Source organism: Vicugna pacos, chromosome 34 (assembly GCF_048564905.1).
Source record: "Vicugna pacos chromosome 34, VicPac4, whole genome shotgun sequence".
Classification (NCBI taxonomy): Eukaryota; Metazoa; Chordata; class Mammalia; order Artiodactyla; family Camelidae; genus Vicugna; species Vicugna pacos.
The window spans coordinates 1,013,056-1,030,893 of NC_133020.1; the positions used below are offsets into that span (position 1 = coordinate 1,013,056).

General features: G+C 41.0%; 1 protein-coding gene and 1 long non-coding RNA gene across 2 annotated transcripts in view; both read left to right on the forward strand.

The window, feature by feature from the left end:
- The first annotated feature begins 251 nt into the window (after positions 1-251).
- Positions 252-17,838, forward strand: part of LOC140685450 (UDP-GalNAc:beta-1,3-N-acetylgalactosaminyltransferase 2-like) — a 44,988-nt gene continuing 27,401 nt past the window's right edge. The window contains exons 1-2 of the mRNA XM_072954599.1: positions 252-384; positions 11,762-11,909. Coding sequence (XP_072810700.1) covers positions 11,866-11,909 — 44 coding nt within the window. The 5' untranslated portion in view covers positions 252-384; positions 11,762-11,865. The remainder of the gene's footprint in view (positions 385-11,761; positions 11,910-17,838) is intronic.
- Positions 682-3,005, forward strand: LOC140691300 (uncharacterized). The gene is made up of 3 exons (XR_012066903.1): positions 682-760; positions 1,105-1,155; positions 1,617-3,005. It is a non-coding gene; the product is annotated as an uncharacterized lncRNA (long non-coding RNA).

Here is a 17,838-nt window from a genome sequence, read left to right on the forward strand (position 1 = left end):
AGGGGGCGGGGCCAGTGAGAGAAAAGGTAGGCGGGCCTGAAGGGGGAGGCTCAGCCGAGGGGGCGGGGCTCTGGCTGCCGCCCGCGGTCTGAGGAATCTGAGGCGCGGGGCCGCGAGCGGAGAGGCCCCTGGCCGGCGGCAGGCCCGAGGAGGGCGTTCCCGGAGCGGTTGCGGGGGAGTCGGCCACCACTCCTCGACCTGTCTCTGGCGGCTCCCTTCGTCTCCGCCGGGACGCGGGAGAGCCCGGCGCGCGGCGGGGGCGCGAGGTGGAGCCGGCGGGGGGCGGCCAGTGCGAAACTGGCTGGTGCCAGTTTGCAATTCTGCACCTCTGGCTGCGGCTGCGCTCCCCGCCGCCCGCCCGCGCCTCGGGGGCCGGCCCGGCAGGTGAGGCCCGGGGGCCGCGCGGGCGGGGAGTCCCGGGCGGCGGGCGGGCCCGGCGAAACGGCCCTTTTCATTACCGGAGCGTGGAAGTCCCCCGAACTTGGGGCCGCTCCTCACCTCCCCGCCCTTCCCGTGGGCCCCTCCTCCGGCCGTCCCCAGGCCTGGCCCGAGTGGCCGGAGCCCCGGCTGCCCTTCAGCCCCACGAGCCGCAGCCGCTCGCGCCGGGCGCCGGGCGCCGGGCCGCCGGTTTGCCTGCTCCCTCCGCGAGCTGTCGGTTCGGTTCGCTCAGGGCTCGGAAGTCTGAGCGCCGCGTCTAACGTTGATGCGTGTCTTCAGAGGTGGCCGGGTTTTGCTTTTAAGGAGTAACTTTGCTTGAAGGGTACACAGTATTCGGTATTCTTTGCAAACTCTGCGATGGGAGTCGGTTCAGCAAATCTAGATATGAAATAGGGCGTGAGTGGAGTTGTTCCTGGGAATTTGGTTTGCAAAGCCTCCTGATGAAATATGCACGAGATTATCAAGATTTTTAACGATCCTGTCCGTCTGCGCTAAAAGTTACCCTCTTGTGGGAAAGAAGGCTTTGTGCATGTTCGCCTTCCCAGCTTAAGAAACAATGCTTTGCCCACCGCCCAGTGGATTTTTTTGTTGTTTTTGTTAATGAACTCCACCACTCTGAACACTACTTAAGGTTCCCCCCTCCTTTTTTTCCTTTTCTTTTTTAAGGTCTTGCCCTAAGACATAGAAAGAAGCTTAGAAGGCAGTTTTAAAGATGAGGTAATAGTTGTTTTTTTTTTAACTACACTGGGGATTTTTTTTTCTTGCCACTACTCCCCCAAACAGTTGTTCTGTTATCTAATATTTTTTTTAACATTTTTATTGATTTATAATCATTTTACAATGTTGTGTCAAATTCCAGTGTTCAGCACAATTTTTCAGTCATTCATGGACATATACACACTCATTGTCACACTTTTTTCTCTGTGATTTATCATAACATTTTGCGTGTATTTCCCTGTGCTATACAGTGTAATCTTGTTTATCTATTCTACAATTTTGAAATCCCAGTCTATCCCTTCCTACCCTCCACCCCCTGGTAACCACAAGTCTGTATTCTCTGTCCATGAGTCTATTTCTGTCCTGTATTTATGCTTTGTTTTTGTTTTTGTTTTTTAGATTCCAAATATGAGCGATCTCATATGGTATTTTTCTTTCTCTTTCTGGTTTACTTCACTTAGAATGACATTCTCTAGGAGCATCCATGTTGCTGCAAATGACATTATGTTGTCGGTTTTTATGGCTGAGTAGTATTCCATTGTATAAATATACCACATCTTCTTTATCCAGTCACCTGTTGATGGACATTTAGGCTGTTTCCATGTTTTGGCTATTGTAAATAGTGCTGCTGTGAACATTGGGGAGCAGGTGTCATCCTGAAGTAGATTTCCTTCTGGATACAAGCCCAGGAGTGGGATTCCTGGGTCATATGGTAAGTCTACTCCTAGTCTTTTGAGGAATCTCCACACTGTTTTCCATAGTGGCTGCACCAAACTGCATTCCCACCAGCAGTGTAGGAGGGTTCCCCTTTCTCCACAGCCTCTCCAGCATTTGTCTTTTGTGGATTTTTGAATGACGGCCATTCTGACTGGTGTGAGGTGATACCTCATTGTAGTTTTGATTTGCATTTCTCTGATAATTAGTGATACTGAGCATTTTTTCATGTGCTTTTTGATCATTTGTATGTCTTCCTTGGAGAATTGCTTGTTTAGGTCTTCTGCCCATTTTTGGATTGGGTTGTTTATTTTTTTCTTACTGAGTCGTATGAGCTGCTTATATATTCTGGAGATCAAGCCTTTGTCGGTTTCACGTGCAAAAATTTTCTCCCATTCTGTAGGTTTTCTTCTTGTTTTATTTCTGGTTTCTTTTGCTCTGCAGAAGCTTGTAAGTTTCATTAGGTCCCATTTGTTTATTCTTGCTTTTATTTCTTCTAGGAGAAAATTTTTGAAATGTATGTCAGATAATGTTTTGCCTATGTTTTCCTCTAGGAGGTTTATTGTATCTTGTCTTATGTTTAAGTCTTTAATCCATTTTGAGTTGATTTTTGTATATGGTGTAAGGGTGTGTTCTAGCTTCATTGTTTTACATGCTGCTGTCCAGTTTTCCCAACACCATTTGCTGAAGAGACTGTCTTTATTCCATTGTATATTGTTGCCTCCTTTGTCGAAGATGAGTTGACCAAAAGTTTGTGGGTTCATTTCTGGGCTCTCTATTCTGTTCCATTGGTCTATATGTCTGTTTTGGTACCAATACCATGCTGTCTTGATGACTGTAGCTCTATAGTATTGTCTGAAGTCTGGGAGAGTTATTCCTCCAGCCTCTTTCTTTCTCTTCAGTAATGCTTTGGCAATTCTAGGTCTTTGATGGTTCCATATAAATTTTATTATGATTTGTTATCTAATATTTTTGAGAATTAGAATTGAAAATTTGCAATTCTGAGATGGCTCTATGCCTTAACTTATAAGTAGATAGTATTGAAACTCATTGTTGTAATTGGAGTTCTTTATTTCGGTAGCAATCTCTGAAAATCCTTTTCTATTAGACAAACCACAAGCTCTTTGAAAAGGTTATTTGTGTCACCTGAGTCAAATTAAGATACCATTTAAATGATTTAATTGAAAATGCAATGTTACAGGGCATTTAACCTGTTAACAGATTAGGCTTTTCTGTTTTGTTTCTTTAGGGTTTTGTAAGGTGAGCTGAGGAAAGAGTGCCATATGTAAAAAATGTTTTGTAACGTCTGTTTGTACTTTACAAGTTTGTTTTGTTTTGGTTTTTAGGGTTTTTTTTGGTTTTGGGGGGTATTTTTGGATAATGAATGAACTCTACTGGAAGCTACTTGTAGAGCTTTCTTGGGATATTTATGACCTGTGTACCTTTTAGGGTCCATAAACAAGCAAAAACCCAATAATCAAGCTTAAAACTCAGTAGGTTAGCCTGGAAATTTCTTAGTTTCTTGTGATAAGTTTTTCCCTATCTCTTAGGTCATCATCTAGACACTATCTGCCATCCAATGAGACCAGGCTAGATTAAGGAAATTAGGAAGTAGACCTTGGAAAGGGACAGGGCTATCGGTGAAGAGATCAGTACTCATTACATAAATTAACTTTGACCTTAGTTGGATATCGTGCATCTAGTCAAGTAACAGAGTATTTTCATTCTAAGTGAAATCTTGCAGACTCCTTTCCTTTTTCACTTGATACTTTGAAAACTAAAAGCAGTAGAAACATCTTTTTTTCTTTTAATTTTTTTTTGAAGGGGAGGTAATTAGGTTTATTTGTTTATTTTAATGGTGGTACTGGGGCTTGAACCCAGGACCTCCTGCATGCTAGGTATAGCTCTACCACTGAGCTATCCCCTTCCCCCAGAAGCATCTTGATTGTTAAAATTCCCCACAGCTGCTTTTCTCATTGTGTTGTCACCACTTCAAACTAAAACATCTGAGCATTTTTACACTCTGCTTATCTCTTAAGCCTGAAGCGAGAGAGAAAACCCAAGATTTTGTTAAGTGTTCTTCCTTTGAATTAACATTTTAAGATTTAGTTTTGTTCTCTTTACTCTTCTGCCTTCTTTTGTCTTCAGTCTCATTAAGTCATGGCAGTCTTTTCTGAAAGGGAGATTTACCTTCCCTGAATATTGAAAAAGGCCCTCTGACTTGCAGTTGATTCGACAAATATTTGGGCGCCTTCTCTGTGCCAACTCCTGTTATAGCTGTGGAATTACAGCTCAACCAAGATAAAGCCCCTGCCCTCGTGCAGTTTACGATTTAGAAGGGGAGACAACATAAGAAAACAATGATTAAATGTCATAGGGGAGAAAGACAAGTGTGGTGACAAAAATAAAGCAGTGGAAGAGGATAGAGAAGGATGTGCTCTTGTTTTAAATAGGGCGATTGGAGGAGGCCACTATGTAGAAGGGAGGATTGGGCAGGAACCTGAATGCAGTGAGCCGGTCACCTTCACCCCACCCCCACCCTGTGCTTGTCTGATGTGGTGGCTCACCTTAAGCAGGTGGAGCACAGACAGGAGAACCACTGGTGAGGAGGAAACAGGGCTCCTGCTGGGAAACGCAGCACCCCTGGGGTGAGGAAAGCGGAGGCAGAGACAAGCATTGGGCCAGGGAGTAGAGATACAGGAGATCTTGATTAGAACACATTGGTTTTGGGTAATGACTTCACAGGAATTATTTAACAGTTAATTTAGAAAAACGATGTGACAGAAAAAGCCTTCTGTTTCTAGGATATTTGGAAAGAAGGGAACCAAAGACAAAGGAAAGAAGCCTATCTGCTCAACAAATGCTTAGAGCGCCAGGTATGGTGCTAGGTACCTAGTCCTTGCTCTCAAGGAGCTCGCAGTTTGTTGGAGTAAGTCAAAGGTCAAAGACAAATTGAGCTGGCTCTGCAGTTTGGCCTGGGGCTGGTTTGTCCAAAATGATCCTTACATGCCAATCTTGTCTCTCTGTTTTGGTTTTCTTATTTATAAAATGATGACCTGATAGGGTTATTGTGAAGATTCGGTTAATAAAACACCCAGGACAGTGCAGGATTCGTAGTGAACACCCTGTGAATTTTAGGGAGGAGCGGTAATGTGACAGTGGTGGACGCTAGGGAAGTGTTTTGGGCGGGACCTGAAATTGGCAAGAGCACACTGGCAGTGTGTGTAATTGTCCTCTTCCATAGATCTGTGAGGAACTTGCATATTTTCTTCATTTTCAAGATTTCTGCCCATCTGTGATTGATGCCATCTGAGAGCATGTACACAAGAGTGGAACTTTTGTTCTGATTTTTAAGAATCTTTGTGCTTATTTTGTTGGGGTTTTTTTATTGAAATGTAGTTGATTTATAATTTTAGTTTCAGATGTACAGCATAGTGATTCAGTTATACATACACATACATATATATTTTTTCTTTTCAAATTCTTTTCTATCATGTTATTACAAGAAACTGAATATAGTTCCCTGTGCTGTACAGTAGGTCCTTGTTGTTTACCTATTTTAGGTATAGTAAATTTATAGTGTATATATATATATTTTTACATATAGTAAATGTATATATATAATTTTAAATATACTATATGTGATGTACCTGTTAATCCCAAACTCCTAATTTATCCCTCCCCCACCATCTCCTCACTACATGTGAAGTTAATGTCATGCAGATGCTTGCTAGCATCGTGTTTGCCACCTGGATATTTTGGTCTTTAATAAACTTTTGGATGTCCACTTCCAGTGCACAGTCTCGCAGTTGCCAGACTCTCAGGATATATTATATGTTAAAGAAGAGAAATGGTCATTGCCTTCAGGAAGCCTGGGTGGGGTTTTAATTATTCTTAACATTATGAAGATTTGTTTATTGCTATGTATTTGCCATCTAGAACAGTGATCTTAGGAGGTGCTCAGTAATTTGAAAGAATGAACTAAAAGAATAAAATTGGCAAAGTATGAATCTTGTCACGTTTCATGATGATCTTACAATGGAATTTTTTCTTATTAAAGTAAAACAAGTGCTTTATAGAAAAATTTGAAATTACTTTTTAAAAAGAAAAATGATCTGTACTGAGCAGGTTTTGAATGCACATAAATATAAAACATGTTTGGGGGAATTATTTAGTATTTAAAAAGAGTTGTTTGTTGGATTTATAATGTACATTCAGAAAAAGTGCATGTAAATGTGAGCTTGATGCGGTTTCACAGATTGAATACACCCAACTAATCAGCACCCAAGTGAAAAACAAGAAAACTACCAACATGTCAGAAGCTTCCTTTTTTTTCTTTTTGTTTCTTTTTGGTTTTTTAGGGGGAGGGTGGGTGGATTTTTGATTACAGATTCAATTCTCCTGACAGTTATAGGTCTATTCAGATTTTCTATTTCTTTGTGATTCAGTCTTGGTAGTTTTTTAAATTTTTCTAAGAATTTGTGCATCTTATGTAGGTTATCCAATTTGTTGGCAGACAATTGTTCATAGTACTGTCTTCTAATAGTTTATTTCTGCAGAATTGGTAATAATGTCTCCATTTTCTGTTTTCTTTTTGGAGGGGGAGGTAATTAGGTTTACTTGATGGAGGTACTGAGGATTGAACCCAGGATCTTGTGCATGCTAAGCACGCGCTCTACCACTTGACTTATACTCTCCCCCATTTTTACCCTCCCACCCTTAAAAAAATTCTTTTTAATGGGGGAGGTAATTTTAGATTTATTTACTTATTTTAAACAGAAGTACTGAGGATTGAACCCAGAACCTCGTGCATGCTAGGCATGCGCTCTACCACTGACCTGTATCCTGCCTGCTAGAAGCTGCCTTTATGGTCCCGTCTGCTGGCAGTGGGAACCACTACCTGTTCTGTGATGGCATAGATTTGCCTTCTTTTGTATTTTATATAAATGGAACCATGTGCCTAGTTCTTACAGCCTGCTTATCTTAATATGATGTACAACTGCATTCGGTATGTTTAAAACATAATTTTAATGGCTGCATAGTATTCTAGGATACAGATACACCGTAATTTATTTAACTAATGCCTTTTTTGTGCATGAATGTAGTTTTCAGTTTTTCACTATTAATAAATGACACTGATCGATAGAGATCTTTCAGTGTATCACTGATTATTTCTTTACAATGTGCTCTTTAGCCGTGGAATTGCTGGACAAAAGTTATGTTGTTCTGAGGTATTTGGGGTTTTTTGGTTTTGTGGTTTTTTTTAAATTTGAGGGGGAGGTAATTAGATTTGTTTGTTTGTTTGTTTATTTACTGGAGGTGCTGAGGATTGAACCCAGGACCTCGTGTTTGCTGAGCACCCACTCTTCCACTGAGCTATACCGTTGCCCCAGTTCTGAGCTATTTGATATAAGTTGGCGAATTTTCCTGCAGAATACTGTACCAAATTACTTTGCTACCAGCAGCAGAGGAAAGTAGCCATTTCCTTGAAATAACTATCAAAATTCCAGCCATTCGGGTATTAAAGTTTAAGAAGATAATTTGTCCATTTGAATCTAGGAGAAAAGTGGTATCTCGTTGCTCTAATTCAAACTTGATTCCTAGTGAAATTAAAACTTTTTCCATAGGTTTGTTGGCTATTTGTGTTTCTTCTTCTGTAAATTGTCTTTATTTCTTTTTGCCTCATGTTTACTTCTTAGTTTTTTTGTTTTTGTTTTTTGTTTTTCTGTTTCCAAAAACCAGAATCAAACTAGGTGCCCTATACTTGTGACATTGAGTAGAGGGTGACAGAAGTATAGAGCCCAGTCCTGGTGAGGGGACTGGGAAGCTGGGCAGCAGTCTTACACAGGCAGTTACTGAAAATTCACTTTGGGCTTCATACTGTGTAACACAGCACTCCCAGGTGTTGGACTGATTTACATTGATGGTACATGGTAGAAGAAACCAGGTTTTTTTGAGATATGATTGACAAATTACATTAGTTTCAGGTGTATAGCATAATGATTCAAAATACATATGTATTCTAGAACAGTCACCACAGTACGTATAGTTAACATCCATCCCTGCATATAGTTACAGACTTTTTTTCCTGTGATGAGAACTTTTAAGATGTGCTCTCATTAGCACCATTTAAATAAACAATACTGTAGTCACTGTGTTGTACTTACTTGTTTTATAACTGGAAGTTTGTACCTTTTGACCCCCTTCATCTGTCAGGCCCACCCTCTACCTCTCGCCTCTGGCAAACACCAGTCTGTTCCCTGTATTTGTGAATATGGTGTTTTGTTTTAGATTTTGCATATGAATTAGATCATATGGTATTGGTTTTCATCTGACGTAATTACTCTTAGCATAATACCCTCAGGTTTCATCCATGTTGTTGCAGATGGCAGGATTTCCTTCTTTTTTATGGCAGAATGATATTCCAATGTGTATAGAAAACACACCTTTCTTTCTTCATTCATCCATCAGTAGACACCTGGTCTGCTCCTGTGTCTTGGCTTTTGAAAATAATGCTGCAGTGAGCAAGCCTGTGTTTGTTGTCACACGTAGCACCCCCACTCATGTATCTTTGCTAGTGAGTGTTTTCGTTTCCTTCAGCTAAATACCCAGAAGTGGACTTGCTGGATCATCTCTGCTTTTAGTATTTTGAGGAACCTCCATACTGTTTTCCACGGTGGCTGAACCAGTTTACATTGAGACCAGCAGTGCACAAGGATTCCCTTTTCTGCAAGTCCTCGCCCAACACTTGTTGTTTCTGGTCTTTTTGATGATAGCCATTCTAACAGATGTGAGGTGAAATCTCACTGTGGTTTTGATTTGCATTTCCTGATGATTAGTGGTGTTGAGCACCTTCACACTTACCTGATGGCCATCTGGATGTCTTCTTTGGAAAGATATCTATTCAGATCCTGTGCCCAATTTTAAATCAAATTCTTTGGGTTTTTTGCTCTTGAGTTATATGAGTTCTTTATATGTTTTAGGTATTAATCAGATATATGATTTCCGAATGTTTTCTCCTATTCAGTAGGCTGCCTTTTCATTTAGTTGATGGTTTTCTTTGCTCTGCAGAAGCTTTTTAGTTTGATGTCTCATTTGTTTATTTTTTGCTTTTGTTGCCTTTGCTTTTAGTGTCAAATCCAAACAATCATCGCCAAGACTGATGTCAGGGAGCTTACTGCCTGTGTTTTCTTATAGGAGGTTTATGGTGTCAGGTCTTACATTCAAGGTTTTAATCCATTTTGAGTTGATTTTTGGGTGTGGCGTAAGTTAGTGGTCCACTTTCATTCATATTTAGCATGTCCTTGCCCAGTTTTCCCAACACCATTTGAGACTGTCCTTTCCCCCATTGAATGTTCTTGGCTCGTTTGTTGTAAGTGAATTGACCATACATGCATGGGTTTATTTCTGGGCTCTCTATCCTGTTCCATTTATCTGTGTATCTGTTTTAATGTCAATACTGTACTACCGTAGCTTCGTACTATAGTTTGAAACCAGGAAGCATGGTGCCTCCAGCTTTGTGCTGCTTTCTCTAGTTTGCTTTGGCTGTTTGAGGTTTTTGTGGTTCCATACAAATCTTAGGATTGTCTGTTCTATTTCTGAAAAATGCCATTGGAATTTTGATTAAAATTGCATTGAATCTGTAGGTTTCTTTGGGTAGTTTGGACATTTCAACAATATTAATTCTTCTAACCCATGAACATAGAATACCTTTCCATTTACTTTCATCTTCTTCATTTTCTTTCATCAGTCTGTTATAGTTTTCAGTGTACAGACCTTTTACCTCCTTGGTTAAATTTATCCCAAGGTATTTTATTCTTTTTGATGTAGTTGAAATTGGAATTGTTTTCTTAAGTTCTCTTCCTGATCATTTGTTATTGTATAGAATTTTGTATCCTGTAACTTTACCAAAAGTGTTTATTCATTCTAGCAGTTTTTTGGTTGAGTCTTTTAGAAACCCTTTTTTCCATATATCTGGAAGTAGTTCTCTAAAAGGTCAAAATCTGCCATGTACCTCTCTTCTGCAAGAAAAAGAAACACATGTAAAGTAAAGCAGTTCAACAGAAGCAGCTTAGACAGGGATTAGAAGCAGAGAGGATTGGCAGTGGCAGAGAAGAGGAATAAGATCAAAAAGTACTTTACAGCTGTAACCCGTGAGGTTTTCACGTACCACGTGGGTATCTTCATAGCCACTCATTTATTTATTTATAGAAGAATTTTCTTTGGCAGTGATATGGAGAAGTCTGGGAGAAACCAGTAGGGTAGGGTACCCTTGTAGGTCCTGGTGAGACACTCTGAGCAGAAGCTGTGGCTGGAATGAAGGATGAGAGAGAGAGATTGAAGACATGTTTAAGATGATTTTGTCATCAGGAGGTGGTTAAAATATGTCTCATATAATCCATCCCTAAAAGATTTATCTTGATTACCCATCACAAATAAGGTAGTGATGTTTGGCATTTAAAGGGATGTTTCAATTATTTTGAAATTTTACTTTTGTGCAACAACCTTGTTTTCTTGCAGTGTCAGATAAATGAGGCATTTAGGATACATACAATATTTGCTCTTCTAATCTTTGAAAACTTCTTATTCTTTGGAGAAGACATTTTGAAACAGATGAAATAAAGACTTTTTCTTGGTATCAGTTTTCTCTGATTAGGAAATTGAGGCACAAAGGATTTAAATAACTTCTTACTGATATAATGTAGCGTGTTGGCTTTAGAATCCATGTCAGGTGTGTCTGGTTACTGCATTTGCTTCGCTTCTGTCAATAAAACGTCCTTCCTACTAATATGTCTCTGAAAAAGTTGGGGAGCAGTGGAATGAATTATCACTGCCAGTTTTACATAAGCATTGAAATTATTCTCCCTTGAAGAAATAATCAACTTGCTTTTGTTGTCTTTTGCCTGAGTACCTAGATCCTACGGTGTATGAGAACATCGCATTGAGTATAGTAAAGACCTCTGGCCTTCAGTAAGTTATTTTTGGAAACATTTTGAAGGAGTTTCCACCCCTGGAGGGAGAGATGAAATGGGGTCCATAATCAGAGCTATATATAAGCTTTGAGCTCTCCAGCTTTGACACTGGTGATGAAAAACAGGAACAGAGTATCTTTCCCTCTGTCTTTTTCTAAGGGCAAATTTTAAAAATGTAATCCCACCCATTAAATATGACAGTAAAGAAAACAAGTTATAAAAATGACAACAAAAAATGACTTGTTACTTGATTTTTTTTTAAAACTAGAAATGTTTTTCCCTCCTTCATTCTTTAGAATATTTAAGTGATAAATGTTTACTGGCTGTAGAATTTATTGACATAGATAAGCATTCTGATTCTTTCCAGTAGTCCTTCAGTTTCATTTCCTGAATTTAATAACTAATATTAATGTGGGACTTCACCATTGAAAGCACATTGATTGTTGCAGTTAGTGGTTGTTGAATTCCTCCTATTTGCCTGGTACCAAACCAGTACCTTTATACACATTATCTCGTTTAATTTTTACAATTATGAGAAGTATTATTGTACCCATTTCTACTTAAGGAAACTGAGGCTCAAGAAGTTAAATAAAGAGCCAGGATTCTGACCACAGTCTAATTGACTCTTACTACCTACTGTTGTATGGTTTATGCCACATTGACTTTCCAAACATCCTTCTCAGACGCACCTTATTTGCTTTGAAGAATTTACATACTTATGTGAGCATGGATGCATACTTAGGTGTGGAAGCAAAAAGACTCTACACCAAAATGTAGAAAATGAAAAAAAAATTGTATTTGGTTGTATTTTCTGCAAACATGAACATAGGTTCATATTATAATAAACATTTTTATGTTACATATTGAACTTAACAGTCATCGAGACATGACACTTCTGATTTATTGTTGCTCATTTCTAGATCAACTGACCTTACTTCCTCAGTGGAAATTGAGTCACTATGATGTGGTGGTTGGTGTGCTGTCTGCTTGCAATAACCATGAACTTCGCAACGTTATAAGAAGTATGTGGCTGAAGCACTCACTACAGCATCCGGCACTGAGCCAGCGGTAGGTTTCCTGATTTCACACCCTGCCTGATGTGCTGAATAAGTGTCCAAAAAATCCTGTTCTTGCTTAGTCCGAGATGTTAATTCAGATATGTGGCCTCCTTTCCTGGGAGAAGTGGCTAATTTGTTTTGTTTTTCCTCCATACAGAGGGCCCAAAAAGTCAATTTAACCAAGGTTTGAAGCCGAAAGATAGTTGGAGAAGAATATATTCATTGGTTAACATACCTCATTTGAAAAATAATTTTCAGGAGGGGGGCCATGGTAATTAGGTTTATTTACTTATTTTTGTGGAGGTGTTGGCAATTGAACCCAGGATGCTAAGCACTCACTCTACCAATTAAGCTATACCCTCCCCCAACATACCTTGGTTTTATAGATACCTAGTTTGGTTTGTTTTTGTTTTTTGGCTTTTTGGTTTTTTTCCTTTGATTTAGACTAACAATTCTTTAAAAGTTCTGTCCTGGGTAGTTCTCTGTTAGACACGTGTGTATCTATACATGCTTTTAACTAACTTTACAGAGATACACCTGACTTCCTTCAGTACTGTAGTGCCGGGTAGTTGTGTGGTCTGCGGTTTGTGTAGTCTGCCCTGCTCTTCTTCCTGAGCACCCTTCCAGGCCCGAGCCTTGGTCACACATCACACGTTGAATTTAGGTGACTCCTTGATCAGTTAGGAGCCCAAGGCCTTAGTCTTCTCAGGGAAACCAGCCTCTGAAGATGATGTAGTGAAGGCTGGTGGAAAAGTGTGGAAGTCTGGGCTTCTAGTTATGTGACGATACCTCTCTGCTAGTGTGAAGTCACTGATATGCAGAAAAGGCCCTGAGGGTGGCATTAAACCTGCACATTTGTGACTGAGTACCACTACAAGGGAATTGCAGTTGTGAATTTTCTTGTCACCAGTAGTGAACATTTATAGATTTCCTGCCTAACTCAGAGCAGCTTCCATTCCTCTTCAAGATGGGTTTCTGTAGTTCATGATCGCAGTGAGAACAGAAGCCACTGGCCAGCACATGAAAGGACTGAGAATCATCACTCCTGCCAGAACCACTTGGAAAACCTGCACTTCCTGCAGTCTCTCCTGGTGCAGAAAATAATGACCCCTCTCTCCCAGGTGCTCAGACCAGAAACCTCGGTGTTTTGTTGCGAATGGAGGAGGAAGTCCCCCTTGTGGGGTCTTCATGGATCATTCCACCAGGGCAATGAAAACTACCCTGGGAGAGGGTCCTGAGAGGGTGGCATAGCGCCATACAGGAGGAGTGTCCAGGGAGCGGGCTCAACAGGTAGGTGGGGTGCCGAGAGAGAGGACTGCAGGCAGGTGCCTTTATTTGAGGTCAGGGTGGAAAGTACAAGCAGAAAGCATGAGGACACTTCTTTGTTGGGCTTGGCAGTCACTGGGTCACTCCCAGGATGGGGCAAGGAGGCAGGGCCCAGCCTTGTCCCCAGTGCACCCAGTCATCTGGAGAGGATGCTCACAGGTCGGGGTGTTGAGGCATCAGGAAAATACAAGGTTTTAAAATTTTACAAACTCTGTTACCTCATTCTTCTTTGTCTCACATGCCACATCCAGTCCACTGGCGTATTTTCTTGCTGTTGCCTGTAGATCATATCCAGAGTCCAACTTCTCACCACCGTTACCACTACTGTCAGAACCGCTGTCCTGGTCTGGGCCACCGTTACCTCTCACTTAGATCATTGCAGAAGCCTCCCAGTTTGAATTTCCTGCTTCCACCATTGATCCCTTATGTTTTATTTTCTGTACAGTAGCCAGAGTGGTCCTTTTAAGTGAGTCTAATTATGTCAGTTTTCTGCTTACACCCCTCTGCTGACTTCTCTTCTTGCTCAGAGTGAAATCCCAAGTCTTCACTGTGGTCTTTGACCTCATCTATATCTACATCCCCTGCACTGGCCACCCTGCGGTGACTCAGTATACTAAATGTGCTCCTGCCTCAGGGCCTTTGCACTTGCTGTTCCTCCTGCCTGTCCCACTCTTCCACTGCTTGTCTGTGTGGCTCACTTCCTCACTTTCCTCAGGTCTCTGCTCGGATACCACCTTAGCAAGCAGCACCATATTAAATAGTACCATTCCAACCTTGTCCTCCCTTACTTGGCTTTATTTTTCTCTATAAGTACTTATCACTGACTAGCATGTTTATTATATTTAGTTGTATGTTTATAAATTGTTTGTCTTTCCCTAGTGGAATATGTGTTATGAGCCTAGGGGCATCAATTTTTTTCATTGATGTATTTCCAGCACCTAAAACCCAACTTGGCACAGAGTAAGGTACTCAACAACTATTAAGGGAATGACTCGGAGCTAAATATAATGAGTAAAATGGACATTTCAGGCAATCACCAGTAATTTATGTATTATCATAGTATATTTTCTTTAAATTTAGTAAGCTTGGTGATTTGTTTTATAAAAATGGTGGGATATTTGTATAGAGACAGATATTAGCTAAAAACTTCTTCCTAGGGCAGAGTAATTTTGTGGATCTAGTAAGACTATGGTAATTAAAAAAACAAATTTTGTAAATATCTGCAATAATTTAATTAACAGATTTATTCAAGGCTGTTTATACTTTTATTCTAAACGCTGGTTGTTTATAAAAGGTGTTCTGCCTTAATTGGTCATTAGTAAAAAGGAAGTGTTTACATTTCTGTGCTTCTGGCTTACTTTCAAATCTTGCATTTCACTGAAGGAGCCAGATTCTACATATATTTCAAAGACATTATTTAATTAGAAGCCTTTGTACTGAAGCTGTAATTTCACAAGGAGTTATTGAGTGCTATGTATACAGGTAGTGTGCTGTGTGTAGTGGATACACAGGTACAGGATAGGCTGAGTCTGCATGGGGGCTTGGAGTTGAGAAGAAGGAAATGGGTGTAGCAATGTAATAAGATGTTCTGTGTGCCTGTGGTAGAAACAGGTGTGAAATAGCCTGGAGTGTTTGGGAGACTCCTTACAGTCCTGTGTGGCTGGAGTGCAGAGCTCAGGGCGAGGGTGGAGAGCCCGAGGGAAGGGGAGAGGGGCAGATAAGGAGGCTGTCACCGTCACCGAGGGAAGGCGGGAGGGCTGATACCCGGGAGCGGCGCCGGTGCCCAGGCCGGGCAGGAGGTGAGCCTGTGCAGATGGGGGCTGCTGAGGGGATGGGCTGAATCCTTGACCTTTTAAGAAGTAACATAATTGAATGTAAAAGGAGGAGGCGGACTCGAGGGTGGTTGCCAGCTTCAAACATGAGAAAGAATGAAATCGTCAGTCAAGACAAAAAGCAGGCTTCATGGGGAGGGAGCCGTATGCAGTCCGAGATCCCTGCCGGCGGCGGTGCACTGGGGATGCTTGGCAGCCGGCTCTCTGAAGAGAAGGCATGCTTACCCGTTCGTGCGTGTTTCCTGCGCGTCTTATCGCTGTGAAGGTGGCAAAGCGCGTGATGGAGCCATAATCACACGTTATACTCCTCCTTACGAAGTCCCATGTAGCCGACCGATTCTTAGGCTGCTTCCACTGCACTGGAGCCTCCTCACGGCTGCAGCTGACGCCTGTAGCTCTGACATGACTGTTCCCTGTAAGACTGAAGTGACAACTTAGCTGTGTGACAGGACTTTACTTTCAGTGAGGAAGTGAGTGACGTCTTTGCTGACTCAGATAATAGGTTTTGAACAATGGAAGAGTATTTCCTCAGTTTTTCATACTCTTCACAATGGAATGGCCACAAACAGGTCGCATTTTTAAAGTTACCGTTTTAATCATTTTCCAGTGTACAGTAAGTACATTCGCAATATTGTACAGTCGTCACCGCCACCCACTTCCAGAAATTTTTCATCATCCCAAACTGAAAATCTTTGCCCATTAAACAATAACTCCCCACTGCCCCCTTCTGTCATCCCTGGTAACTTCAGTTCTACTTTCTGTCTATGAATCTGCGTATTCTGGGTACCTCCTCTAAGCGGTTCATATTTGTTCTTTTTTTTAACTTTTTTTTTATTGAGTTATAGTCATTTTACAATGTTGTGTCAAATTCCAGTGTAGAGCACAATTTTCCAGTTATACATGAACATACATATATTAATTGTCACATTTCTTTTGCTGTGAGCTACCACCAGATCTTGTATATATTTCCCTGTGCTATACAGTATAATCTTAATTATCTATTCTACATTTTGAAATCCCAGTCTGTCCCTTTCCACCCCCTTCCCCCTTGGCAATCACAAGTTTGTATTCTATGTCTATGAGTCTGTTTCTGTTTTGTATTTATGTTTTTTGTTTTTTGTTTTTTAGATTCCACATATGAGTGATCTCATATGGTATTTTTCTTTCTCTTTCTGGCTTACTTCACTTAGAATGACATTCTCCAGGAACATCCATGTTGCTGCAAATGGCATTGTGTTGTCGGTTTTTATGGTTGAATAGTATTCCATTGTATAAACATATCACATCTTCTTTATCCAGTCACCTGTTGATGGACATTTAGGCTGTTTCCATGTCTTCGCTATTGTAAGTAGTGCTGCTGTGAACATTGGGGTGCAGGTGTCTTTTTGAAGTAGGGTTCCTTCTGGATATATGCCCAGCACCGGGATTCCTGGGTCATACGGTAAGTCTATTCCTAGTCTTTTGAGGAATCTCCATACTGTTTTCCACAGTGGCTGCACCAAACTGCATTCCCACCAGCAGTGTAGGAGAGTTCCCTTTCCTCCACAGCCTCTCCAGCATTTGTCATTTGTGGACTTTTGAATGATGGCCATTCTAACTGGTGTGAGGTGATACCTCATTGTAGTTTTGATTTGCATTTCTCTGATAATTAGTGATATTGAGCATTTTTTCATGTGTCTATTGATCATTTGTGTTTCTTCCTTGGAGAATTGCTTGTTTAGGTCTTCTGCCCATTTTTGGATTGGGCTGTTTGGTTTTTTCTTATTAAGTCATATGAACTGCTTATATATTCTGGAGATCAAGCCTTTGTTGGTTTCATTGGCAAAAATTTTCTCCCATTCCATAGGTTGTCGTTTTGTTTTACTTCACATTTTTAAGTTTAACCTGCATTACTAACATTTTCTCCTTCACTAAATCTAGACAGTCAGCAAAACAATAAACCAAACCCTTATTTGTAGTGTTTGCCAGTTTCCATGGTGTCATGTTACCACCACAGCCAGTTTCAAGCTACTAACGTGATGTCTCTGACCACAGGGCCGGGGAGGACAGGCAGGAGCGCTGCGTTGTGGGATTTCCACCACGTGGGTACAGTCGGTGCAAATCAGCTCAGGAGCACAGGCAGGAGTGAGATAACTAAGAAGTCATGAATCCAATTATTTCCTCTGTTTTTAATGTACTTAACTGTAAGTTTATATAAGTTAATTTTTAATAAAGGCTGTGCTTCATAACCAGCTCATAGATATCTTGAGAACTTTGCAGTTGGCCCTGTGACCCAGTCAGAGCCACTGTCTTTGGGCCATCTAGGTTAAGATGTACCATGAATTGATGGATCTTTAACTTAGAAGTTGAGGCCAAAGTAGAGATGCCAATTCAGGAATCATTCTCAGACTAGTTGAAGCCTTGGGAATAAAAATTGTCCAGTGAGAGCAAGTGAAAAGAGTGAGTAAAGTGAGAAGAGGTCCCAGGGCAAAGCCCCGGGGTCAAACCCACACATACTGGACCAGCTGGGCGAGGAGAGTTGTGGAGCCCACTGAGCAGCTGCGTGGAGAAGGGAGAGAGCTCTTCTAAGAGCCACAGGAAGCTGCGTAGGTGAGGGCTGGAGAGCGTCTGCTGATTTAGCAGCAGATCACTGGCTATACTGATGGTAGACGTCTCAGCGGGAATGATGGGTATTGAAGCCAAAATCTGTTTTGTGAAATGAGCAACTAGAGGCTGCAATTTTAGTAGTTCCTTTGTAGGACTTCACTGTAAAAGAAAGGATGGGGGCCAGGGGGGATGGTA